The sequence below is a fragment of the Maylandia zebra genome, linkage group LG4, assembly GCF_041146795.1.
Source record: "Maylandia zebra isolate NMK-2024a linkage group LG4, Mzebra_GT3a, whole genome shotgun sequence".
NCBI classification, from domain to species: Eukaryota; Metazoa; Chordata; class Actinopteri; order Cichliformes; family Cichlidae; genus Maylandia; species Maylandia zebra.
Genome location: NC_135170.1, coordinates 27,735,546 through 27,757,357, shown reverse-complemented (window position 1 = coordinate 27,757,357; position 21,812 = coordinate 27,735,546). Strand labels below are relative to the sequence as shown.

Here is a 21,812-nt window from a genome sequence, read left to right as displayed (position 1 = left end):
AATAAGGCCCCGTGGCTATTTAAACGAAGCAGCATTAAGCAAAGGGCAGATTTACATGAGCACTTTAAAACTATTTCTCCACCTATTCAAACACATGTTGTTTACACCAAACCAAAATGAGCACCTATTTACAACAACGGCTCTTGGCTTGTGGTTAAAACTGATGACACAGTCATCATGTAATCCTACTGCCCCCTGTAATCTCAACAGTCATGCCAGTAGGTTGTCCAGGGTGACAGTAAAGACCTTAAGCATTCAGTTTTACCCTGATAATAATATATTCATCATAATTTCCCGGGGAAATTTGGATAAAGAGAAAACATTTTATTGTAGGTGGAGAAATGAGCACCATACGCCTTTTATTTTGCCTCCTGTATAAAGGTGGGAACATTTTGGCAGAGAAAGAAGGTAAAGGAGAGAATATGTATATATGGAAAGACAGATTTTACTTTTCATTTTTAACCAGCACAAGCTCAAACCTTTCATGCCAGCTATGTCAATAATTAAATCAACCTTCAATAGATCTCCACTTGTAAACATGCCAAACCATCTTTTGAGCGCTGCCTCTGTGCTCGCCATCCTCTTACTCCAACTGTGTGAAAAGGAAACTCAGCCTGTTCATACACGCAGTTAACTTTCTCATGCCCACGGCTTTCTTAGATGCAGCTGTATTGCAAAATATGACCCATGCAGGCCAAGTATTTTTTGGCAAGTTTTTAAGTAATTGATGTTTCTTTACATCTCCGCGTTCCATCCGGATATCTGCGCTAGCCGAGCCCACAAAATCCACACAGAACAATGAAGAAGAGACGAGCAGATATTTCGAGGAATCAATGAGAGCCCTGCTCACAATCTTTTGCCGATAATTTGCTTACTCCGTACAATAATTACATTATGTGAAGTCCTAATCAAATTTTGTGCAGAATGCATGACGGAGCTGTAGAAAGCTGAAAAGTTGCATTGTCATGGAATCAGATTTTGGATTTTTTAACAAGATGGCACACCCTTAAAAATCTAATTTTATGCTACAGACACCATAACTATATCACATTTTACTGCTTCTGATATCCTCATTTACAAGCTAAAACCCAAGCTCACATTTCCAAAGTATTACTTGATGAATGGCGTCCTCGCCTCCCGTTTCCACAGGCCAAACCTTCAGCTGCGTGATGGCACCTTCTTTCCTTTCATAGCTACCCACATAAATTGCCTGCCTTGAGACTTAATACTTGGCACCGTACACTGAGGGAGATTTCATTTGTGGTTTCAGGAACCATTTCATCAACATTCAAGTGACATCAAACAGGCGGCTCACTGTTCCAGGCTTACAAGTGGCGGAATGTGCAGGTGCTCCATCTGATTCACAGACAAAGCCAGATTGCTGACAGGCCAAGGACAGAATTCTCCAAGTGATTCATAATGTTTTTTATTCCCTATTCAAATGGTTGGCCTCATTAATTTCATTAAGGCCAGGTGGATTTAAGTCTCCTTTGTTACTGAAGACTTAAAGCTCAACGGCCGAGCACACACCTCACAGTCTGGCTCAGAAATAAGCATCGGTAGAATCTACTGTTACACTTCAACCAGCAATCTGCTTTTCAATAAGCTTTCACAATCTATTCAAGTATTCTTTTATTAAAGTAAACCAAACTTAGTAAATTGGGAAAACAGAGCTCTTTGATTTTACCATTTGCACTGTGAGGACTTTAAATGTGATCTTTAAAACCAGCCCTTCATGTTGCAATCACAAACAATCTCTGACTCAAGCTTTGCAAATGAAAAAAATGTTTTAAGTTTAGTTCTTTAGGTCACTGTACTGCATTTTTCATTATTAGCTGACATATTACTGATGATATAGCAAATAAAAAAAGAATTGTTCCTTTGCCCCAAAGCATTTTTAACTTTAGGAACTCATACTTTAATTTCCCCTATCCCCTCATCACTAAAATTCTTCAGTTGTGTTACACAGTAGTAGCAATATTCAGCTCCTAACACTTCCTCACATGACTTGAATGTGTAACCAGTAGCTCTGCACTGTTGAGACTATATTAGAGGTCATTCAGTGAACACGTGATTCCATTCAGCCTGAACCTCTGTAGAAACCGCTAAAGGATGCTTCTTATTCATATAAATTAGGCAGAATTAACAAAATACAGCTTCTGATTGTTCTTTCAATAGTATACGCTTCTTCAGAAAACAGAGAGAACATACCAACTGTACTCTCTTCAGTCGTTCCTCTAGTTTCTCCTGAGCCTCCCTCTCTTTCAGTACGCCCTCCAGTCTCCTGATCAGCTCTGCAGCAAACCTTTCTGGCTCCACGTGTATATCCTTTGGAATCCGGTTTGGGCGCTGGAGAAAGAAATGTCAAAATGTAAGCACTGCTGCATTACTGTCAAAGCCACTTCAGCAGTCCCAGGATGTTTTCCCACCTTGGCCTCCAACATCCTTTCAGCAATCACATTAAAGTGCTTAAACATAAGCAGGAAGACATTAAACTAGATGGTGTTGAGTGTTAAAAACACCAAAGGGATAATAAATTTAAGTATTAGCAAATGTGCCACAACTTTACCACTAAATATCACTAAAGCTGATGGGCTTTTTTTCAGTATGCTTCATTCACTGCTGTAAAATACTCTTAACCTTGCAAGTCTGAGTATTTGCTCAAGACTGATTGGTGTGAACCATGAAAAACCTTAAAATAAGTATTAACAGTAATTATTTCTGAAGATGTGGGTTTGCTCCCCAGCAGTAGGGACTCACCAGTTTGGTATCTGAATCATTTAGTCTTCAATTCAGTTAATAATATTTCATTGACAAGTGTCTTGCCATATTGTACAAAGAACTTTTACAGAAGAATATCAGGGCAGCACAACCTTAGGAGAGGTTGACTAATGGAAAAAGACAATGACAGAAAGAACATAAGTATGAATGACAAGACGTTAATCTTATTGAAGTTTTAAGGCATGAACTAAAAATATTAATGATAATTTTAATGAGCTAAAACTGTTTTGTTGGAATAAAATGGCACAAAATTATTGTTTGTGCTGCTTAAGGAGGTTCTCTGACATAAAAGTAAGATAAGATAACTCTTAATTGTCATTGCACAGTCATACCTCGTACAATAACACAACGAAATTGGAAAACTGTCCCATGTCGGCACTAAACACAAAAAAAAAAAAAACACAACACAGTAAACCTTAAAGTGCAAAAAAAAAGATATGAATAATAAATTAAAGAATGAATGTTCATTGTGCATTATTGCCCCCCCCACAAAAATAGCTAATCAGGTCAGCTGTTAGCACTGATTAGGGCTATTGCCCCGTTGTAAAAACAACAGGGCAATGTAGTTCATATATTTAACTAACATAAAGATCAAATCACATTTTCTCATAAACACAGTTATCTTAGAAATACATCACTTACATTATTTTACTTACTTACATTATAATACATATATTTGATAAAGGTGTCTTTCTTTGTGAGGACATAAAGAGATTTAGACCAGATTTAATAACGGCCTCATTCTACAGATATGTGACAAATTCAATTTAAAGCAGGAATGCTTGGTCCCTACAGTGAGGGGGATCCACCAGAGCTGTTATGCTGTGGGAGCATTTTTCTGGCATAGCTGGGCCCAACTAGACCCCTGCTTTTTCGGGTGTTCGTCTTTCATGTCTGTCATGATGGAAGTAGTCTGCTGAATTGAAAGACAGTCATGCGTAGGTCTTGTGGGGGTTGGGATGAATATCAAAATGATGTAAAACATATGCTACTGCTTTTACCATAGGCATATTTAAACCTTGTTAACCGACTGCAGATTTAACACACCACAGTCACAAAAACTCTAAATGGAGGCTTTGGGAGAACTGTCCAGTAGAGTTCCTGGGACCTCGAGAATTAACACCAATGAGCACTAAAGCTGTTGTGCCAGCATTCATTAGCCCAACACCTTAGAAAGACAGTTAATGTTGTTTTTTGTTCTTTTAAATAAGGTTTTAAATAATATTAAGTACTGCATGATTTCCTTCCACTTTTCCACCACTTTAATTTATTTCCTTGTTTGATTGCTTTTTTAGTGTACCTACCTTTAAGTATTTGTATGTTAATATAATTACATTGTCATTTCAAATAAAATAAATTCTACTGAAATTCTACTTAATTACACAGGAACTGCAACTTTAGTCTTGGGATTTTTTGTAAAGTGTACAATTTCTTCTCCTGTCAGTGTATGCAATTACACTGCAATCTTACCTATTCAAACTGTGCCCCCGATTTGAATCCAGTAAGTGCAAAAATAACTTGACAAGAGACTCTTCTTTAAACATATTTAAAACATAATCTCTGTTTTTTCTTATTAAAAAAAAACTGAAGAGTAATTTGTTAGGGGTAGAGATTTGGGCTCTTCTATATAGTCAATTCTTACATCTTAATGAGAGGCTGGATGAGGCATTTTAATTTGACGCTTTACTCCAAGGCCTAATTAGAGCTCGAGTTTCCTACCAAGAGAGAGCAGGAGCTGCAGAGGGAGGCATCAGGCTGTCACAGGGAAAGGTTCATGTCTACTAGGCTTCAAGCGCACGCAGCTTAGGAAAGCATCAAGCTGCATTTAGACAGACTACTCTTTCACCATCAGCTATTCTTATACTCCATCACAGGACCCCGCGACACAGCAGAGCTTAAATATGCACATCTCCAATGGCGGAGCAGAAAAAAATAAGCCAGGAACCGACAGCTAAAGGTGTCGAGGCAGAAATGGAGAGAAAAGGGAAATAACCCATGAATAACTCACTGGAATATGAGGTAGTGGCACTAGCCCATTTGCTCTGGCACTTTCATGCATCTCGCGGCGATGCTGCTTGCGGTATCTGTAGGGTGGAACCCCGTCTCTGGAATTAAACAAAGACATTTTCATAAAACATGCTCATGAATAAACAACAGAGGCAGCTTTGAAGTTGAAAGCTTTTCACAGAATTTGTGCCTAAAATGAACACCTAGATAGTGATTAATTCGTAAAGCAGGACAGGTATGCTCACAGGCTAATAGTGTCCCTTCTGCACAAGCGGCGTTGCACATTATGGTCACATATCACATGCAGAAGAGTGTCATTTTATATGATATTACTCATTCTGGGGTTTTTTTCCTGTTCTGGAAGTCCTGGATCAGTTAGCTGATAACAGCCTCTAATCCATTCAGCTTCAAAAACATTTTTGTGCAGTTGTGCATGCTTTGAAGCTTCGTTGGCTGAATTCCCCAGTGTCATATCTGCAACTAAAAGTCTTTATTTTGCATATCTTCATTCAAAAGCACACAACTGGCAATGACTTAAAAACACTGAAATCCAAGTTGCACTAAAATATATACTATTCCCACATATAATAGGATCCTGTCTATTTTATTGGTGAAGGTAAAACTGTCATTCCCCTAAAAGTTGTAACCTGCATAGCCTGTTTTAACTGGTACAACTGTGTGTGAAATGTTTGGATGAAGCCAAAATACATACACACTGCTGTCTGTAAGGGAAATGGTGTCTGCGTCACTGGACATGCTCTGTTGCTCACTGTCATTGGCGCTGGTGGCAGGAGCCATAACATGGCCAGTGTTGACGTAGTACGGGTTGATTGTCTCCCGACATGGTGCATGCCTGGAAAAATGAGGGGAAAAAAGAAAGAAGAAAAAAACAAAAAACAGGACATGGTGACAAAAGGGTAACAAACAGAAGTAGACCGAGATATGAAAGGCATCCTCAAGTTTTTTGGATGATTTCTAAGGTAGTTAACATACCAACATAAACAAGATTAGAAATGCTACATCTTGTAAAACACCAGCCTTCAGGCCAAGAATCAGTTGAACTGAGTGCATTAATGAGAAGTCAGTTTTGTTTTGTTTTTTGTGCAGTATAGGCAGCAGTGTGCTGTCTTCACAACTTTGAAGCAAAGAATAAAGGAGCAGAGGACATACAATTTGCATATAAAAACAAATCAATACATGAATGAATATTGATTGATTGATATTTTATCTTGCTTTTTTTTAAACTGAGTTTGCCTCAAAGTAAGGATGAAGTAAGCAGGATGGATAAACTCTATGTCACTACATTCTGGAGTTTATTTGTTCCTGCTATTTATTTTCTGTAACATACTCATTTAAATGTTTTCCATCTGTCAGAAAGCTCTACTATTATAACAGAACCTGCAGCTCTTGTAGCTGGATGAAGATTTCTATCTTCAACCACAGGAATGAGGATAGGAGAACATGAGAGTCCTTCGATTTAATTCTTCATATTTGCTTAATTTTTTGCCATTGTTGGCATAAGTGAGATTGGATTTAAGTTCATATAGGCCCACCAATTATACACAACTTAGGTCATTTGCAAATACTATACAGTGTTTTCCCAAGTTTGACAGTGAGCCTAATGCTAGTTTATATCAATCCCCTGACCCCTCCTGACCCCTCGCGCCACCTGACTGCCAGTGATTCACATCTGAAAAATGTCTGGCACAAGGAAGCAGAGGCTTCAAAGGCCATAAACAGCCATTAACTGCGAGTTATGAATGACTCCGTTTGTTCATACAGTGTAAAAGGTTTTTATCTTTTTTATTTATTTTTTTGCTGCTGTAATATCCTGTCACTCGCACTTCTATCTCTTTGGCATGGCTTACACAAACAGGCTCTCAACCAGAGTAAAGTAAGAGCAACAGAGAGCAAGAAAGGCTAGCAACAGCATTTTTGATAGCATTTCAGCATGTAAAATACTCAAATGCCCTGTGTGCCCTGTGGCTCAAATCAGAGTCACAGGGCATTGGGGCCTATTCCAGCTGTCATAGGGCAAAAGGCAGGGTACAACCTGGACAGACCACCAGTCCACAGCAGGAACACAGAGATGACCATTCACGCTCACATTCACACCTACGGACAATTATAGGATCACCTTACGTGCATGCTTTTGGATAGTCGGGGGAAGCTGGAGTACTTTGGGAGAACACAGGAACTTGGAGAACATGTAAACTCCAGATGGCCTGATCAGGGATCTTATTGCTCTGAGGCAACAGTGCTGACTGCTGCACCATCATGCCATACTCTTCAAATTCAATACCAGAGTATTGGACAGTCAAATGTCAGACACATCCAGATGCAATTCTTCCTCATAGATTTAATGAAATTTAGGGAAACTTCTTTTAAAACCTTTTACATTTTTAGAAAACATTTCTATAAATGTTTTTCTGTAACTGTGAGACACCTGCTGCTGCCTATCTTGGCCAGGTCTCCCTTGAGAGTTAAGAGTTTCCTTGTTAAGAGCCAGAGTTCAAAACAAAATCACTGCACTCAACTTCATTAACATTTAGCTTATAAATATGTTATAATTATGAATAATTAGAACGCCAGGTTAGCAAAGGGCTAGTACAAGTATAAAAATTGCATTCTATCAAAACCTTTAAACTGGTAATTGTGGAGTATGTGGTAACAGTTTTGATACAACTGAAAGAAGAAAAGGTGTTATCTGTTTACTGGTTTCTTAACCCACCACCTCTGTTCAATGATAGTCATTCACTGGGTACATAGATGCTTTCTTTAAGGCCAGATTTTCCCGGCCCAATTGTCACTTTTCTCGCCACTGTAACATTGTCTCAAATTGCAGTATTCTCCTGAATGATAGGTGTTGCAACTCAGATAATACTGGCACATAAATACTGATATACAAGGAAAATAAGCCAAAACCAGAAGCAAAGATTTGACTTTTTGTTTTTTTGCAAAGTTTTCGCAAATTCACAAATTCTCAAGTTTTCAAAAAGTTGCAAAATCTTCCTCTGTATATCTGTAAGTCTTTGAGCTTCTGTGCTGGAATATCATTAAAGTGGCCGTAAAAAACCCGACACGATCGTACACTCGTGTCTTCAACCCAGCTTTGGCACCCGGTTTCAAAAACGGCGAGGTACACGACCTGACTGGCTGAAGCGCCACAAAGATTTTGGCATGCAACACACGAAGCTACGTCAAAATCAGCACACGACACCCGCGATAATGAGCGTAGGGCCATTAGTCGTATCGAACCATCTCTGTCACCGAACACTGAACACTCGTCTCTTCGATACATTCAGGCATAGCTCTCGAAACATGTGCATTTCAGCATTCTTTGCCAGCCAGGAAGAAAGCATGGGTGGCACTGGCAGTTCAAGATTTTAACTTGAAAAATGCAATACAGTATCTCAGTATCTCTATCTAACTTACACAATATAAAAATTGTGACTAATATTATTATTCCATGTGCAACTCAACTCTACTTAAGCCTGGTGATTGTTGTGGGGTGGCTTTTAATATTACTCAGAGGCAACAACAACTTTCATTGAAAATAACAAATATAGTGAAGTCGTGCCTTTGAAATATAACTTTAACTTTAATGAGAACAAATCTGACTCGTTCACATTGCAAAAATCTCCCAAAACATTAACGCACTTAAAGGCTATTCTCTTTCAAGTCATCTGATTTCTTAAAGCTGTTCTGAAAGACTATTTAATGTCTCTTGTTGCCTGTCTCTGAAGAGATCTGACAAAACTGCTGTAAAATTTAGTTTCACAAAAACCCAATGGGTGATGCTTTAAAAATGAAATGCTTTTTTGTAATTCTGGCCAAATGCTTGATTGCTGAAATAATGATGTGGAAATAAGCTCACAAGTGTGTTTCAATCACAACTTAAAACCTCTTTATCAGTTGCCGTGTAGATTTTCACCAGCAAACGCCCGAAATGCCTGCGGCAGAAGCTTTTTTTGTTTTTTGTTCCTTTCTATATTTTGGATAAGATTTCAAACATTCATATCCTCCAACAGAGCCTTTTGCATTCTGCAATCTTCAGATATCAGCTAGTAAGAGTCTAGGTGCCCACAGTGAACGAATTTAGAAAGAAAGGGTAGTAGTCATGCTCACGCTATTTAACTGACCAAATGATTATCGGGATTTTTTCAGTCACAGATACATAGTACAGGGCTGTGTTCAATATTGCTGCAACAGAGAACTTTCTATCTGTAAGGTATTCTATGTTTGTCAGCTGATGTAAATTCCTGTCCCCACCATCATACCGCTGCTACTGCAGGAACAGAGGTCAAACATGGCAACATTTTTGTAGTCTGACAGTGATGCAAATTGAAAATTATACATAACAGCAAATTAGGCAATTGCGTTAAAGTCTTACAATGTAGCTATTTACGTTGTAGCAATAACCGAACAATGCTACAAGTGCTCCTTGTGAGATTTCAACAGTGACACACACCAAACATGCTTCTGTTGGCCATTTTTACTGCAAGAGTCCTTAACCCTCCGCTGAAGCCGTAACCTTAGTTCACACTAAGTTTTAGAAGTTGACTTCCTATCAGCCCTTGTAACAAAGTTTCTGTTTCTAAGCTGCTTTTTTTTTTTAATTTAACAGGATTATAATTTCCTTTGCCTTTGAATCATCTAGATCCTGGTCTAAATACTCAGAACCTACCAAAGCCAATAAAATATCACTTCTTTCTGCCAGTCTCTCGACTGCTGTATGTTGGAAAGGTTCCATGCATAAAATATCACTGAGATCTACCCACATATATCCAGTACATTCTGTAATATAACCAACCTTAAACCAAAGTTTTCTTTCCCTTCATACAGCTCCAAGCTATTAATTATTTGCACTATTATGCATATTTAAAAATCAAGGAAAAGATTACCAACAACCTAAGGCCAGCCTATACAAAAAAAAAAGAACAAGAAAGAAATCCAAGTGTTGCATCAGTGAAGATTTGTCTTGTTTGATTAATCAGACTTGGTCTTCCGGGGCATTTCCAGTTCACTCATGCAGACATTACCAAATATAACAGCACATAGCTATAGGTAATTTAATAAACCACCAGTTCTGTTCAGCTGTTAACAATGCAATCAGAAATATCAGCACTGGAATAAATACTGTGAACAACAAGAGCATGTGCAGGAGCATGACAGGCAAACACAAAACAGTACACCTCGACTCAACACTTGACTGGCGCTAAAAAGCCAAGACTTTGTAGACCTGGACATTGGTATGCAGCTGATGTGCTTCAGAATACAAAAAATGAACTTTGTCCCAATTCTACATAACACATTCCACTTTTTATTAGCATATTTTCTTTGACTTTAAGCTGCACTATTGACCATGTAATGTACTGAAAGCTTGTAGCAGATGTGTAAACTGAAAAAAGATCATATAGGATTGTGCATTCCAACATGTCATATTGTTGTGAAGATTTTAATATTTTTGTGAATTAAAATTCAAAAAGGATCCCTACTTTAAGGATCTATTAACAGCCCTGGCTAACAGTAAAAAAATGTTTGGGAGCTCTAGACTAAACAGTCAAACAGGATTTTTGCAATATTTTATTATGGAGCCCTCATATACAGAGGAAAGGGAAGGCAAAGATTACAAACTCCAGGGTCAATGATTTCAGGAGAACTCCTCCTTAAACAAAATCATTGTTTGACTCTTTCAATACAAAGTCTGTTCCAGTGCCTAAGCAAAACACATGATTATTAGAGCGCCCTCACAAGCACCACAGAGATTTCTGCTGCAACCTCCAAACAGTCGGTAATGCAGCCTTATTATCTTCTGAGATTTGTTCACCACCATAAGTGCAAATACTTAAAACTCTCTTCACACACAGTCTTTGCCATCTCCTGAGCTACACTCACAGTCACATCAGCCCAAGTGCTGGTGTGCAGTTTCAGGGCTTTTTTATTTTTCTAATTCAGCAGTTTTCAGAGGAATGCTGTGCAGCTAAAACTGAAGTGAAGCTTTTTCGATTGCTCAGAGGATTTACCTGTACTCGTGACTGTCCTGGAATCTTGTGCTGTTGGCAACTCGTTGCTGTGCCGTCTCCATCAGCAGCTTCTGAGTCAGACGGCTGCTTGGCGTGGGGTCGCACTCAGGCAGCTCCTCTGGTCCTTGGTCGCATCTCCATTCCTCATACTCCTTTAAAGGTGGTAAATAGCTCGATAGCCCCTTTCCATTGCCAGAAACCGAGCTCTGGTCACTGTACAACTTTGGGCTTTCACCCCCTGTCCGTGTGTATTCCAAATATAGGTCAGATTTAAGGAATAATGGATAGGTATTTTCCTCCATCATAGTCTGTATTTCAGTCTGAGCCTGATCAAACATGGCAGGATCAATGTGAAGCTTCATCACACAGTCTCTGATGAAGGACTTTGTAGCTGGTTTGATCTGTCTAGAGACAATCCCATTGTTGTCCAGGATGTATTTTTTATATATCAGCTTTGCCAGTTTCACCTTCTTCTCCTCAGTAACCTCACTGGCTTCAAGTTTCCGAAAACCACTGCAGGCAAACCAGAAGTCCAACATATCTGCACATTCCTCTTGCTTGAGGAACGTCCTAAACAGCAGGATGCCATCCTGGTCATCCAGGAGAGAATGAAGAGATTCCGCCCACTTTAAGTAGGGTGGTGTTGGCGAAGCGCTGCCCTCCGGCTCGTAACCCAGGTCCAAGTCAGATCGCCTGGGTGTAGCCACAGACGGCTCACATTTGAGGCTCTCATTCTTCGAGGAGAAGCTGAGGTTGCTGTGCTGGCGACCATCACTGCATATGAGCTCTCCTTCTTCACCGGGGACAGGAGGTCTGGGAGCATCCTCAGTGAAGCTGCCTCCTAGGTCTGCTAAGTAGCCCCGTTTGTCGCTTATGCTCATAGTCCCAGCATCCATATACCACTTCCCCGTAGAGCCCACACTGCACAACTATTCGATCCAGAGTTCTACTTATGCCACTGCAAAAGAACTCCTGCAAGGAGGAAAATTTATAATGAGATGCAGCTTCAACACGTCATAGAAAGGCAGTCTTTTGCTACTCAGTGACAGGGCACTAACAGTGTAACATTGCTCTGAGGTTTTTACAATACAATTTATTCCACACTGAGAAATTCACAATCAATAGAATACCAATGTGGTTTTTGGGCTTTTTCTTTTGCCGGATTTTTTTAAAGCAGGTAAATAAATATCACTTATTTCTGTGTCAGCTTTTGAAAACTACTCTAAAGCCCTAAAGCACATTGATCTCACATTTGAGTCATGTCCAATAACACACCCACAGTAAAAATCAGTACAGCGGTACTTTATAATCAAAAAAGCATAAAGTGAAAGAAAAGCATTCATGCGCTAGGATCAGATATTCGACATTCAATCTGCAAACCTGAGCAGAAATCGAAATCTACAGCTATTAGGCCTTTAATATGCGCCGAAAGTCTAGAGGCGTATTTTTACTAGACAGCAGTATGAATACAGTGTAGCAAATGCATATCATTAGCTCACACATCTATTCCAGTTTCATTCAAATTAGTATTGGAAGGGTGAAAATTCACTTGGGGTTTACAAAATTAAATTGATAATGAAGCAGCCCAAGTCTATTTCCCACTAGCTGACATAGCAGTACTGCAAATGACACATTCTACATCCTTATGCCATATTCTCGTTTTATATGATACCCCCTGGTGTTAGGGAAGGACCTGGGATGGTGTATCAAATGATTTTAGGGATCAAGGACACATCTTAGTCTTTGTGTAATAACCAAGTGTGCTGCTTTTTTGCTGAGGAACGACACCGTAGAGCCCGGATCTCCACCTCTACGCAGTCCGGACTGCTTAGCTTATGGCTAAGCTTCCCAGATACTGTGTCAGGATTCAATTTAAGGTCTAATGCAGCCACAGCTGACCCTTTAAATTCACATATCCACAGCAGCTCCACTACATATCCACTACTTCTTGACAGCTGCAAGCAGATCCAAATCACGGGTAGAGAAGCTGAACGCAAATAGCCCTGACTTCAGCCTAAATCACTTCCCAATCGAAATCCCAGTGCAGCCTACTTGTTGACTAATAGGATTAAATATAAATGTTGCCAAATTATGATTTCAGAACAAATGACAGGTGGGTTTACTGTAGCAAGATCACCCTTCCCTTTAGGGCACACCCACTCTCTTGTCTGGTTCAGTACTGATACAAATCTTTTCTTTCTGATTGAACAAAGGCTGTATGAAGACAAAACTGGCAGCAGCGGCTCTGCTCGCTGCAGAGCCCTGGAGTGTGAGCAGCACGTGCACTGTGCATCAGGCCAGATGTGCTGGAATGAAAATTAGCCCTCCCCTCCAAGAAAACGAGCGTTTCAGGCCTATTAACGATGCTGGTAGGAATAAATCACCCGGGCAAACTGCTGCTACCTGTAAAGACGATGCATCCGCGTATTAATATATAAATGAACCTTCTGTGCTCTCAGGTGTGCGGCTCCGGCGGAGGTATATTTAGAAGGGATTCCATACAATTTCCGCCGGTCAGAGTCGAGTTAAAACAGGGGAAAAATGACCCTTTTTTCTGAAACCGTGTCAGTTGGGTTGTTCCTTTGAAGTGAGCCTCTCATCACATCCATGTCTTGGCCTCTCCAGAATGAGCAGAACGACAGCGAGTGGGGGAGGGGAGCCAGAAACAAACTCCACACACACACACACACACACACACATAGAGGGAGAGAGCGAGCCAGGCCTATCAGCAGCCGACCGACAAGTGCACAACTTTGTCACACTAATAATATCTGTGGTGTACCCGCTAACAGCTGCTAAACTAAACACACAGCATAAGCACCCGTAAACATTTCCCCTACCGTCAGAGGACACAGAGGGAATCCCAGCAACCATTTCCGAACACATTTACAATCAGCAAAGCAAAGCGATGGTATATTTCCCCCCCGATTACCGCAATCCCAATCTCTGAGCAAGGGGGGAGCCATTAAAAAAAGTGACATATACTTAACCGGTGAAAATCTTTCTGCTTGCGAGTGCATCGGGCTATCGGACCGACACGAGTCCCAGCCGACAGTGTCATTGTTGCGAATTGCAAGAGTTTAAAAATAACAAAGAAAGCAGCCCGCTCTCCGCCTCTCCATGGCTGTCTCTCACTGTCTGTATGGAGCTGAGGCTACAGGAGATGATGCACAGCGCCTCGCCTGTTCACTTCACAAACTGCCGGTGTTAAGCTTCGGTACATGTGGTACACCGATTTTTCCTCTCCACCCGCCTCCTCCTCCCCTCTCTCTCTCTTTCAAGTGGTGAAATACATGAAAATTCATGCATAATGCACAGAAATACGACATAACAACACATTTAAAAAGTCAACCTAAAATAAAACCGCAGTGCAATACGACTGATTAACTGCTACACACATCAGCATCACTGTGCACATTAAGCTGAAAAGCCGTTTTTTTGTTGTTCACATCAGATCTACAGCCAGTATGATAACCTGTGATGTCAGCGTTGCCCTGATTTTTAATCCCTGGTATATATAAAGATTCAAAAATGCTCAAATGTTTACCTTAATGGGTTTGAGGAGCCTTATTTTGTCAGAGTGTGTCTTGCCAGGCAGAAACCATGACACAGACTCAGAATGTATCCACAAAAGACACTAAAGAACTTCTTCAGGGAATGAGTAGCACTTATCAGCAAGAGTAGACTACACTTCAGAGCAGGTTGGGCAACCACTTGTTTCGGAGTCAGAGAGTCTACAGGTTTCATTCCAACCACAGACTGCATCAGATGACTTTACTGATTATTCTACAAGAGCCGCTTTGATCAGTTAAAATCAGCAAAGGTTTACTCTTCCTGTTATGTGCTGCATTCAGGCGGCCTTTATCATAAACTTTTACCACCAGGAAGTTTCGCTAGAACATCTGATAAAGCAGACATCAAACGTACCGGTACATAACACATAATGATGAGGCCATCAGCTAAACTTTAACATACTAATAGTGTGAAAACAATGAATCTGGCTGGCCTCATTATTCATGACACAAAAAAATATGGTACATTTTCTGTGTAAATGCAATTTTTGCAAGTATTTTTAAAGCAACTGGGATAAAGAGATCTTGTTCAAGTGTCTTTATGAAGAAAACTGAAATGCATGAATTAACAAATATAATAAGCAGTTTGCAATAGCCAATGTGCAGCTGCTGACTGATTGTGTCATTTGAATTCCTCAGCTGTCACACTGTTTTACTGAGCCTAAGATGTAAAGCTAGTGGGACACTATAATAACATATTGTTTTTGATTAGTAAGTAATTACATGAAATCATTAAAAAAAAAACTAGAGTAGGATAACAGGATACAGGTGTATACAACAAGAACACAAACATTTCACACTTTGTCTCAACGTATCACTCCAAACACCGGCTCAAACCTGGAAACCTTTCAAGTGTGAACTGTAGTTCTTACAATATTTATGCGGGCAACATAAAACATGAAAAAGGCCCAATGCACTGCAGCCTCCTCGAGGCAAAATTGATTTTGTGCAGAAGCAGTTTAAGCATTTTAAGTACCCTGACAGTTCTCTCTTTATAGCATCAGTTACTCTGTGTTATTGTTGTTTCTTCCAAAAGCAAATCAGAATAATTCCAGCACTGTCAATTTTTTAACTGGTACTTTCTTTGAGTGAAACAAAAATAATTTGGTCCTCTAGTCACATATGTAGATCTGTAGTTTAAATCTTGATGTTTTTATGGATTCATTCTTAGCTTTTAACAATCAAACAGGTAATGTTGTGAAGAACAGCTTCTTACGAACTACAAGTGCTAATACAAATAGTTATCCAAACCTTTGTCACTCCTCAGCTGGTTAACTGTAAATCCCTGCACATATTCGTGACATATCGATATCAGAATTTGTAATGGCCGATGAATATAAGATGGGAGATGTTGCATAGTCTGTCAGCCAGGGGGCACTGTGTAACTTCCCAGTTGGCAACACTTGTTTGGAATATCCCAATCATAACAACCAGTTTGTCCGAGCAGAGTCGGGCAGAGCGTAAACAGAGTGTACACAAGTAATCCATGGCTTGCTGTGACAATAATCAAGCATTGTGATGTTATCTTAATAAGGACTCGTGAATAACTACTCCTATCAAATGATAGGCAAATCTGTTTATGTTTGAAAGGGAAAAAAATGGCTGATTATATTTGTAAATGACCATATATCAGTATTGGCCTTAAAAATCTTGCATTGGCCAGGCTATAGTATTATAGTCTTATAGTATTATAAGACAACGCATCACTGTTGTTTTTACTCACTGGCCAGCTGTGAAATAAGGAACTGATTTTAAACATTTTAATTGTTAAAGCCCTTCATGAATCAGCTGCACAAAAATATTACAGGTTTTTTAATTCCATATTTTGCTCCTTAAGGTCATCCCAACAATTTCTCTTCGTCTTGTCTATAATCTAAAGGCAACCATTCTCTGCCACCAGACTCTGGAATCGTCCCACATAAGAACATATTTATGTGCTTATTTTAACTGACAAATTAATCATTTTATCCTAGGGTTTGCATACCATTTTATTTATTTATTGCATATTTTATTAGGTTTTTTTTATTGTTATCACATTGCCTTGTTATGGGTTCTTGCGTTTTGTACCTGTTTTTGGAGACTTGAGAGTATACTATGAAGCAAGATCAATGGGTTAGCGATGATGAGTTTAAAGTCAGAGTTTTACATGAGCAACTTGCTAAGGCGTACATTACTAAAGCTATTTTAATATCCCCTTTAGTGGGCTACTTGGAATAGTAACATGTGATGTTACTTGTATCTAATCTAAAGTTTCCAAGCTCCAATTAAAAATCCAATTAAAAACAACCAGCAGCACCAAGAGTGCAATCAGCTTTAAAATAAATACATGAACTCCAGTCAAAATCTTTATTTTAACGCTCTTGTTGCAGCATTACTCTCTTTGCTTATTTCCAGTAGTGTTGTACTTTTTGTCGGATTGTTTTTGAATCATCATGACCTGATAATGTCTACGATTGGAATCATTTTGTGAAAAAGAAAAGTCATATGGCGAGTGAAACGCCTCCTTTTATGTCAGGACACACAAAGCCTGAACCAGAAAACCAAGTTTAACGGAGAAAGTTGAAAGATACCCCTTATCACTGACTGAGAGTTTCAGGTTTAGTCAAGCCAGCTAGCGCAAAGGAAGTGTTGCTATGTCAAACTTCTTTTGTAGTATACTCCTTTGTAGTGTTAACTGGAAATTTTCTCCTCCAAGGGTCAACAGCTTCTGGGTCTACATGTTTATATTTGGTGAACACACAGATGGAGAAAAGGCAGATCTGCAAGCAAATCCACCTGCATTACCTTGAGTTTGATTGACTTCCTCACGCATCCTCCAGTAGTGCATCCTTTTATTGAAGATTCCATTGTATTGTTACTCAGCACACATTTCTTCTGCAAAGGTAAAGCCCTTCTCACCCCCGTGAAATGGAAAGTCCTGGCTGAAGCAGAATGTCGCCATAATGGTTTGCCATTGCCATCCATTTGCTTCTGAAAAGAAAGAAATATTGGTTAAGACTAGTTCCTACATAACTGAAAAAATGCAGGAGTTCAACATTATGGAACAGTTACATTTTCATTTGAAGATGTTTCTGCTGCAATATATCTGAAACCAAAACCATTACTGATCTACATTCGAAATATTCTTGAAAAAACAAAGCTAAAGCTCCTAACACTAGGGTAGGGTGGCCTCATGCCCAACACAATGACCCAGTCCATTACACCGATAGTTTAAAATTGTAAAAAACTATAAAATTGTAGGGTCTTTACTTTAGATTATAAAGTGCCTTGAGGCGTTGTGATTTGGTGCCCTATAAATAAAACTGAATTGAATTAAAAAGCTCAACTTTTTACAGTTTAATGATTGGAGAGAAGAGTCATTCAGTCCCTCCTGAGATAATTTGAGATGTTTTCTTAGTCACCACCCAAGTAGGATCTGTTGCACTACAAAAACCACTGACACAAGTTGACACTGAGGAAAGTACAGGAGTAGGTCAAAGAATCAAGAAGCAGGCAAACCATGCACAATATAGCATCCTCTCTAACCTTAGCCCTGCTGCCACCTTTAGTTCAAAGATGAATAACAATCTTACCGTAAATAAATCTCCCCGTTTGTACAAACTCCTCTTGTACAATCAGGAGTTGTGCAACCACAATTGGCACACAGATACCTCATGAGCATCTAAAGGTTCTTATCTATACCACATGTAATGATGTTGTCACATTGTCTTGCAACTTTGTAACAGGCTAAGATGATATGATGACAACATTACATCTGATATAGATAAGAACCTTCAGATGCCCAAGAGGTATCTGTGTGCCAGTTTTGGTTGCACAACTCCTGATTGTACAGGAGGTGTCTGTGAGTAATCAGAGAGAGATTTCTCATATTACAGTTAAAGTAAATAAGAGGAGGTTAAAGTCCCCAAAATTAACAGATTTGATGGTTCCCAGAAGTCAGTTATCTGCTTTTAACTTCAGCAATTAACAAGAAATAAAATGTGCCTTTCTGCATAGAACTGTCCCTAAAAATAAGTGTGCTTTATCATAAAAGACAAATTCACACTTTGACCTCTTTTGGCATGCTGTCCAAAACATAACACCACAAACTGTAAATAACTGCAACAGTGAAAAGGTTTAAAAACATAAGCTCAAGAAGTCCTGTAACCAGAAGGCTTTTCAAACTGGACCTCTTTGATAGTTTGAAACAGCTGGGTGTGAAATTTGTACAAAAAAAATGTTCTTCCCTTTCTTTTTAACTACAAATAAATAACCCTCAAGCAACTGGCTCGGCCAAGCTGCTTAGTGCACAGAGGAACAATAGAAGAGGCTTCTCTGTGCCTAACTCTGAAGTGTGAACAAGTTTTCACTAAAATCAGCAAACCTATTGTAAAATAAGCACTTTGTGTCAGAATTGTTATGGAAACACACTTGTATAAAACCTTTAAGGAGAAGATTTTACATTTTATTCTTAATTCCTTTATGCATGCACCCATCCTTCATACTAAATTCTAAAAATGCACATTCACTATTCTGTACTTTGCAGGGGGGATTTTTTTTTCACAACCCTACAAAGCTACCTTTTAAAAACTGTTCTCATATTTTAAAATATTCTCAAATTACTGCTGCAGTTAAGCATTACCAGAGGACAACTTCATGTCTCCCAGTTCAGCTCTTTATGCATTCTTTTGTTCCACCTGTCAGTGTGGATTTAGGCTCTTTTGTAGGCTTTGGCTGAAACAGGCTTATCTCTGCTGAAGACTCTCTGATGAACAAAGCCACATTAAGATATTTAAATGGAAGCTCCCATTTTCAGTGCACACAATAAAGATTTTTCAAGCTGGCTGTCTTCAAAGAGTTTGCCAAAAGTTAAGAAGTATAAAAGAAACAACGAAGAGGACAATGCATCTTTCAAAGCTCTCAAAACTATAATGTAAAGCAATCGCGGGGCTTATGGACTAAAAACATTCAAAACCGTTGATATGACGAACGAATATTAAAGCTTTTCTGTATTTGTTTTAAGTTCTGGAAATGATCCAAAGAGTAATATCAAAAGACTGTCAGAAAATGTATTCTGATGTCCTGCTGATATCCTTTGTCCAGGCTGAATAGATCATGACTAACAAGTCTTGGAATGGATTAGCCACAGAGGATTGAGCAATTTGCAGACTTGAGTTTATTTTGCAGGATATTATAGCTTGCAGAGCACCATATTCCCAGAAAAAGGGAAAATAAAGCTTATTAAAAGGCCTACATTTCCCATGGTGATATAATACCAAAGACATACATGCAGAACCATGTACCAAATGGCGAAAATACATTGCCAGACATCAGCCGGCTGGAAGAAATCCAAATTAATTTAAGTGTTCAATCTATCGTGGTCTTCACTTGTCTGGTCATCCGATACACACTCACTGGTCAAATCAGATGATGTGCTTTGCTTTTGATGAGAGGGCTGACACAACAAAACAGTACGGCACAGACATGAAAGACGGTAACAGACGTAAGGGAACGATACACAAGACAAAGGAACGTAACACCAATTTTCATCCTCACAGATTCCAAAGCAAACATTAGACCTGCTGGTTTACCTTACTGTGTGCTTCTTGGTTTTGTTGTGCTGAATCGCAGACTACTCCCACCGCTTTTCTAGGCATCGAGTATAGTCCTTCATAGTCTGCAGTAAAGACAGCCGCCATCTTTAATCACAACAGAGTCCATCTGTCGATGGTTCTTCCCTTTCTACCCTCTCTTTCTCTGTTCCAGTCTCTCTGTTCCAGCCCTCTGTTTGTTGTGGGGGGGTTCTTATTTTCCATCCAACATCAAACCACCATATCGACAGGCTCATGGGCCGCCCAGTAGGGGAGCAGCTTGAACATGCTGCATTGGCTGTTGTCCTTTTCCAAGCTGCAGTTGAACTGACCGCATTTATTTTTCTCTGACTTATATGGATAGCTCGCGTAACATATTTCTGCTCTCAGGCCTTTGATTTCAACAAGCCTGGCCTCAAAGCTCCTCCATGATTGGTCCTGAATGCATCTTTTCTTTGGATGTTCTGATTGATGTGTTTTGGGGTTCTCTTTGATTTAGGCCACATCTGTGTAACTACAATTAAATTCATGTATTTTTATTCAGGATTCAGATCGTTTAAGCCTCAAATCTGTTTTAATGTTTTGGGTCTCTTCCCCTTATTTTCAGCTATTCCGTCATATGAAATGTACAAAGAACATCGTTCCTTTAAAGCAAAGCTCAGCTGAAATTCTTTGATCTCACCAACTGAAGCTCAGTTTGACTTAAGAACCTTCGGACACAATTATAAGTCTAAAGACTGTATCTGCCAGCTTTCGTCCAGCTAATGCATTTCATTTAAAGTGACATTTCTTTTTTGCTCCTTTTTGGCTTTCAAAGCTTGAATGCAAAGCCGTATATTGTTTACTGTCACTGTTGTTGCACCAAACTCTTTGAATGAACAATGAAAGGAGTTGAATTTCAAAATGGTAGATGCTCTCACCTTTCTCTCCTGCTGTTTGGCTCGTCGGATCTTATTTCTGTTGTCCGCCATGACTGGGCGCAGTCCCCTGTCTGCCACTCTACAATACTTTCTGCTCATAATGATTCTTACTAGTGTGTTGCTGAAAGATGAGCATCTTTACTTTATATTACAGCTTTAGCCGTGCGACCCTATTGGAGGAAACAAGGACCAGATGATTGCATGCACAATGGTATTGTAGCTATGGTAACAGACCCAACAGGCATGAGGACGTGCACCTAATTGCTTGTACAAATTTTAAAAAGAGAGAGAGGGAGTAAGGAAAAGAGTGAAAGAGAGGGAGAAATATAAGTATTCAGTCAAATTGAATTGTTTCTTAGACGTCTTGCAGGCTTTTCAGCCATGAGAGGATTTGTTATTTAAACTTACACGTATGTGCTGTGTAAGGCGGTGGAAACAGCCCCGTTAATAAGCAAATGAATGCAAAGAAAAGAGAAGAGATGTGGGTGAACAGAATATTTGGAGAGAGAAAGAGAGATGATATTCCCTTTGTCATGCAGCTTAATCAGTTGCTTACCTTTCAAGTGGATTTCACACTTGCATGTCTGTTTGCGACCAGGGTCAAATCCGGCATACCCTTCGCACAATGACCAATTTTCCCTTCAAACTACACCAGCAGAGACCTGCAGCGTTGGCTGCCACTTCATCACATTTAATTTACACTATCTACGCTTAAAACTTACATTTAGGTTGCTCTATTTAAAAAAAACAAAAAACATATTTGTGCAAATCTGTCAAAATTACTATCACTTTGTTACTTTGTTCTTTTTCTCAACAAAATTCCAACCGCTTAGCTGTCCAAGTAACTTTACTGTGTATTGCTTTAACAGAGGTTAGTGCTCTTTTTATGTGATTTTCTACAAAAAACGGAGGAAACAATTATCTTTATTGAGGTAA

The 21,812-nt window shown here is 39.3% G+C and overlaps 1 protein-coding gene across 6 annotated transcripts in view; it reads right to left on the bottom strand.

The window, feature by feature from the left end:
- Positions 1 to 21,006, bottom strand: part of axin1 (axin 1) — a 29,948-nt gene extending 8,942 nt beyond the window's left edge. For 3 of the 6 annotated variants that reach the window (XM_004552219.4, XM_012919369.4, XM_012919368.4), the window contains exons 1-5: positions 13,805 to 13,984; positions 10,815 to 11,786; positions 5,501 to 5,641; positions 4,790 to 4,886; positions 2,212 to 2,349 (exon numbers count right to left, since the gene is read on the bottom strand). In XM_004552219.4, the coding sequence (XP_004552276.1) occupies positions 2,212 to 2,349; positions 4,790 to 4,886; positions 5,501 to 5,641; positions 10,815 to 11,710 (1,272 nt within the window). In that variant the 5' untranslated portion in view covers positions 11,711 to 11,786; positions 13,805 to 13,984. Of the gene's footprint in view, positions 1 to 2,211; positions 2,350 to 4,789; positions 4,887 to 5,500; positions 5,642 to 10,814; positions 11,787 to 13,804; positions 13,985 to 17,170; positions 17,357 to 19,956; positions 20,233 to 20,876 lie in introns of those variants that run through there. The other 3 variants (XM_076883336.1, XM_004552218.3, XM_076883337.1) reach the window with 3 other exon arrangements.
- Between the last annotated feature and the right edge of the window lie 806 nt (positions 21,007 to 21,812).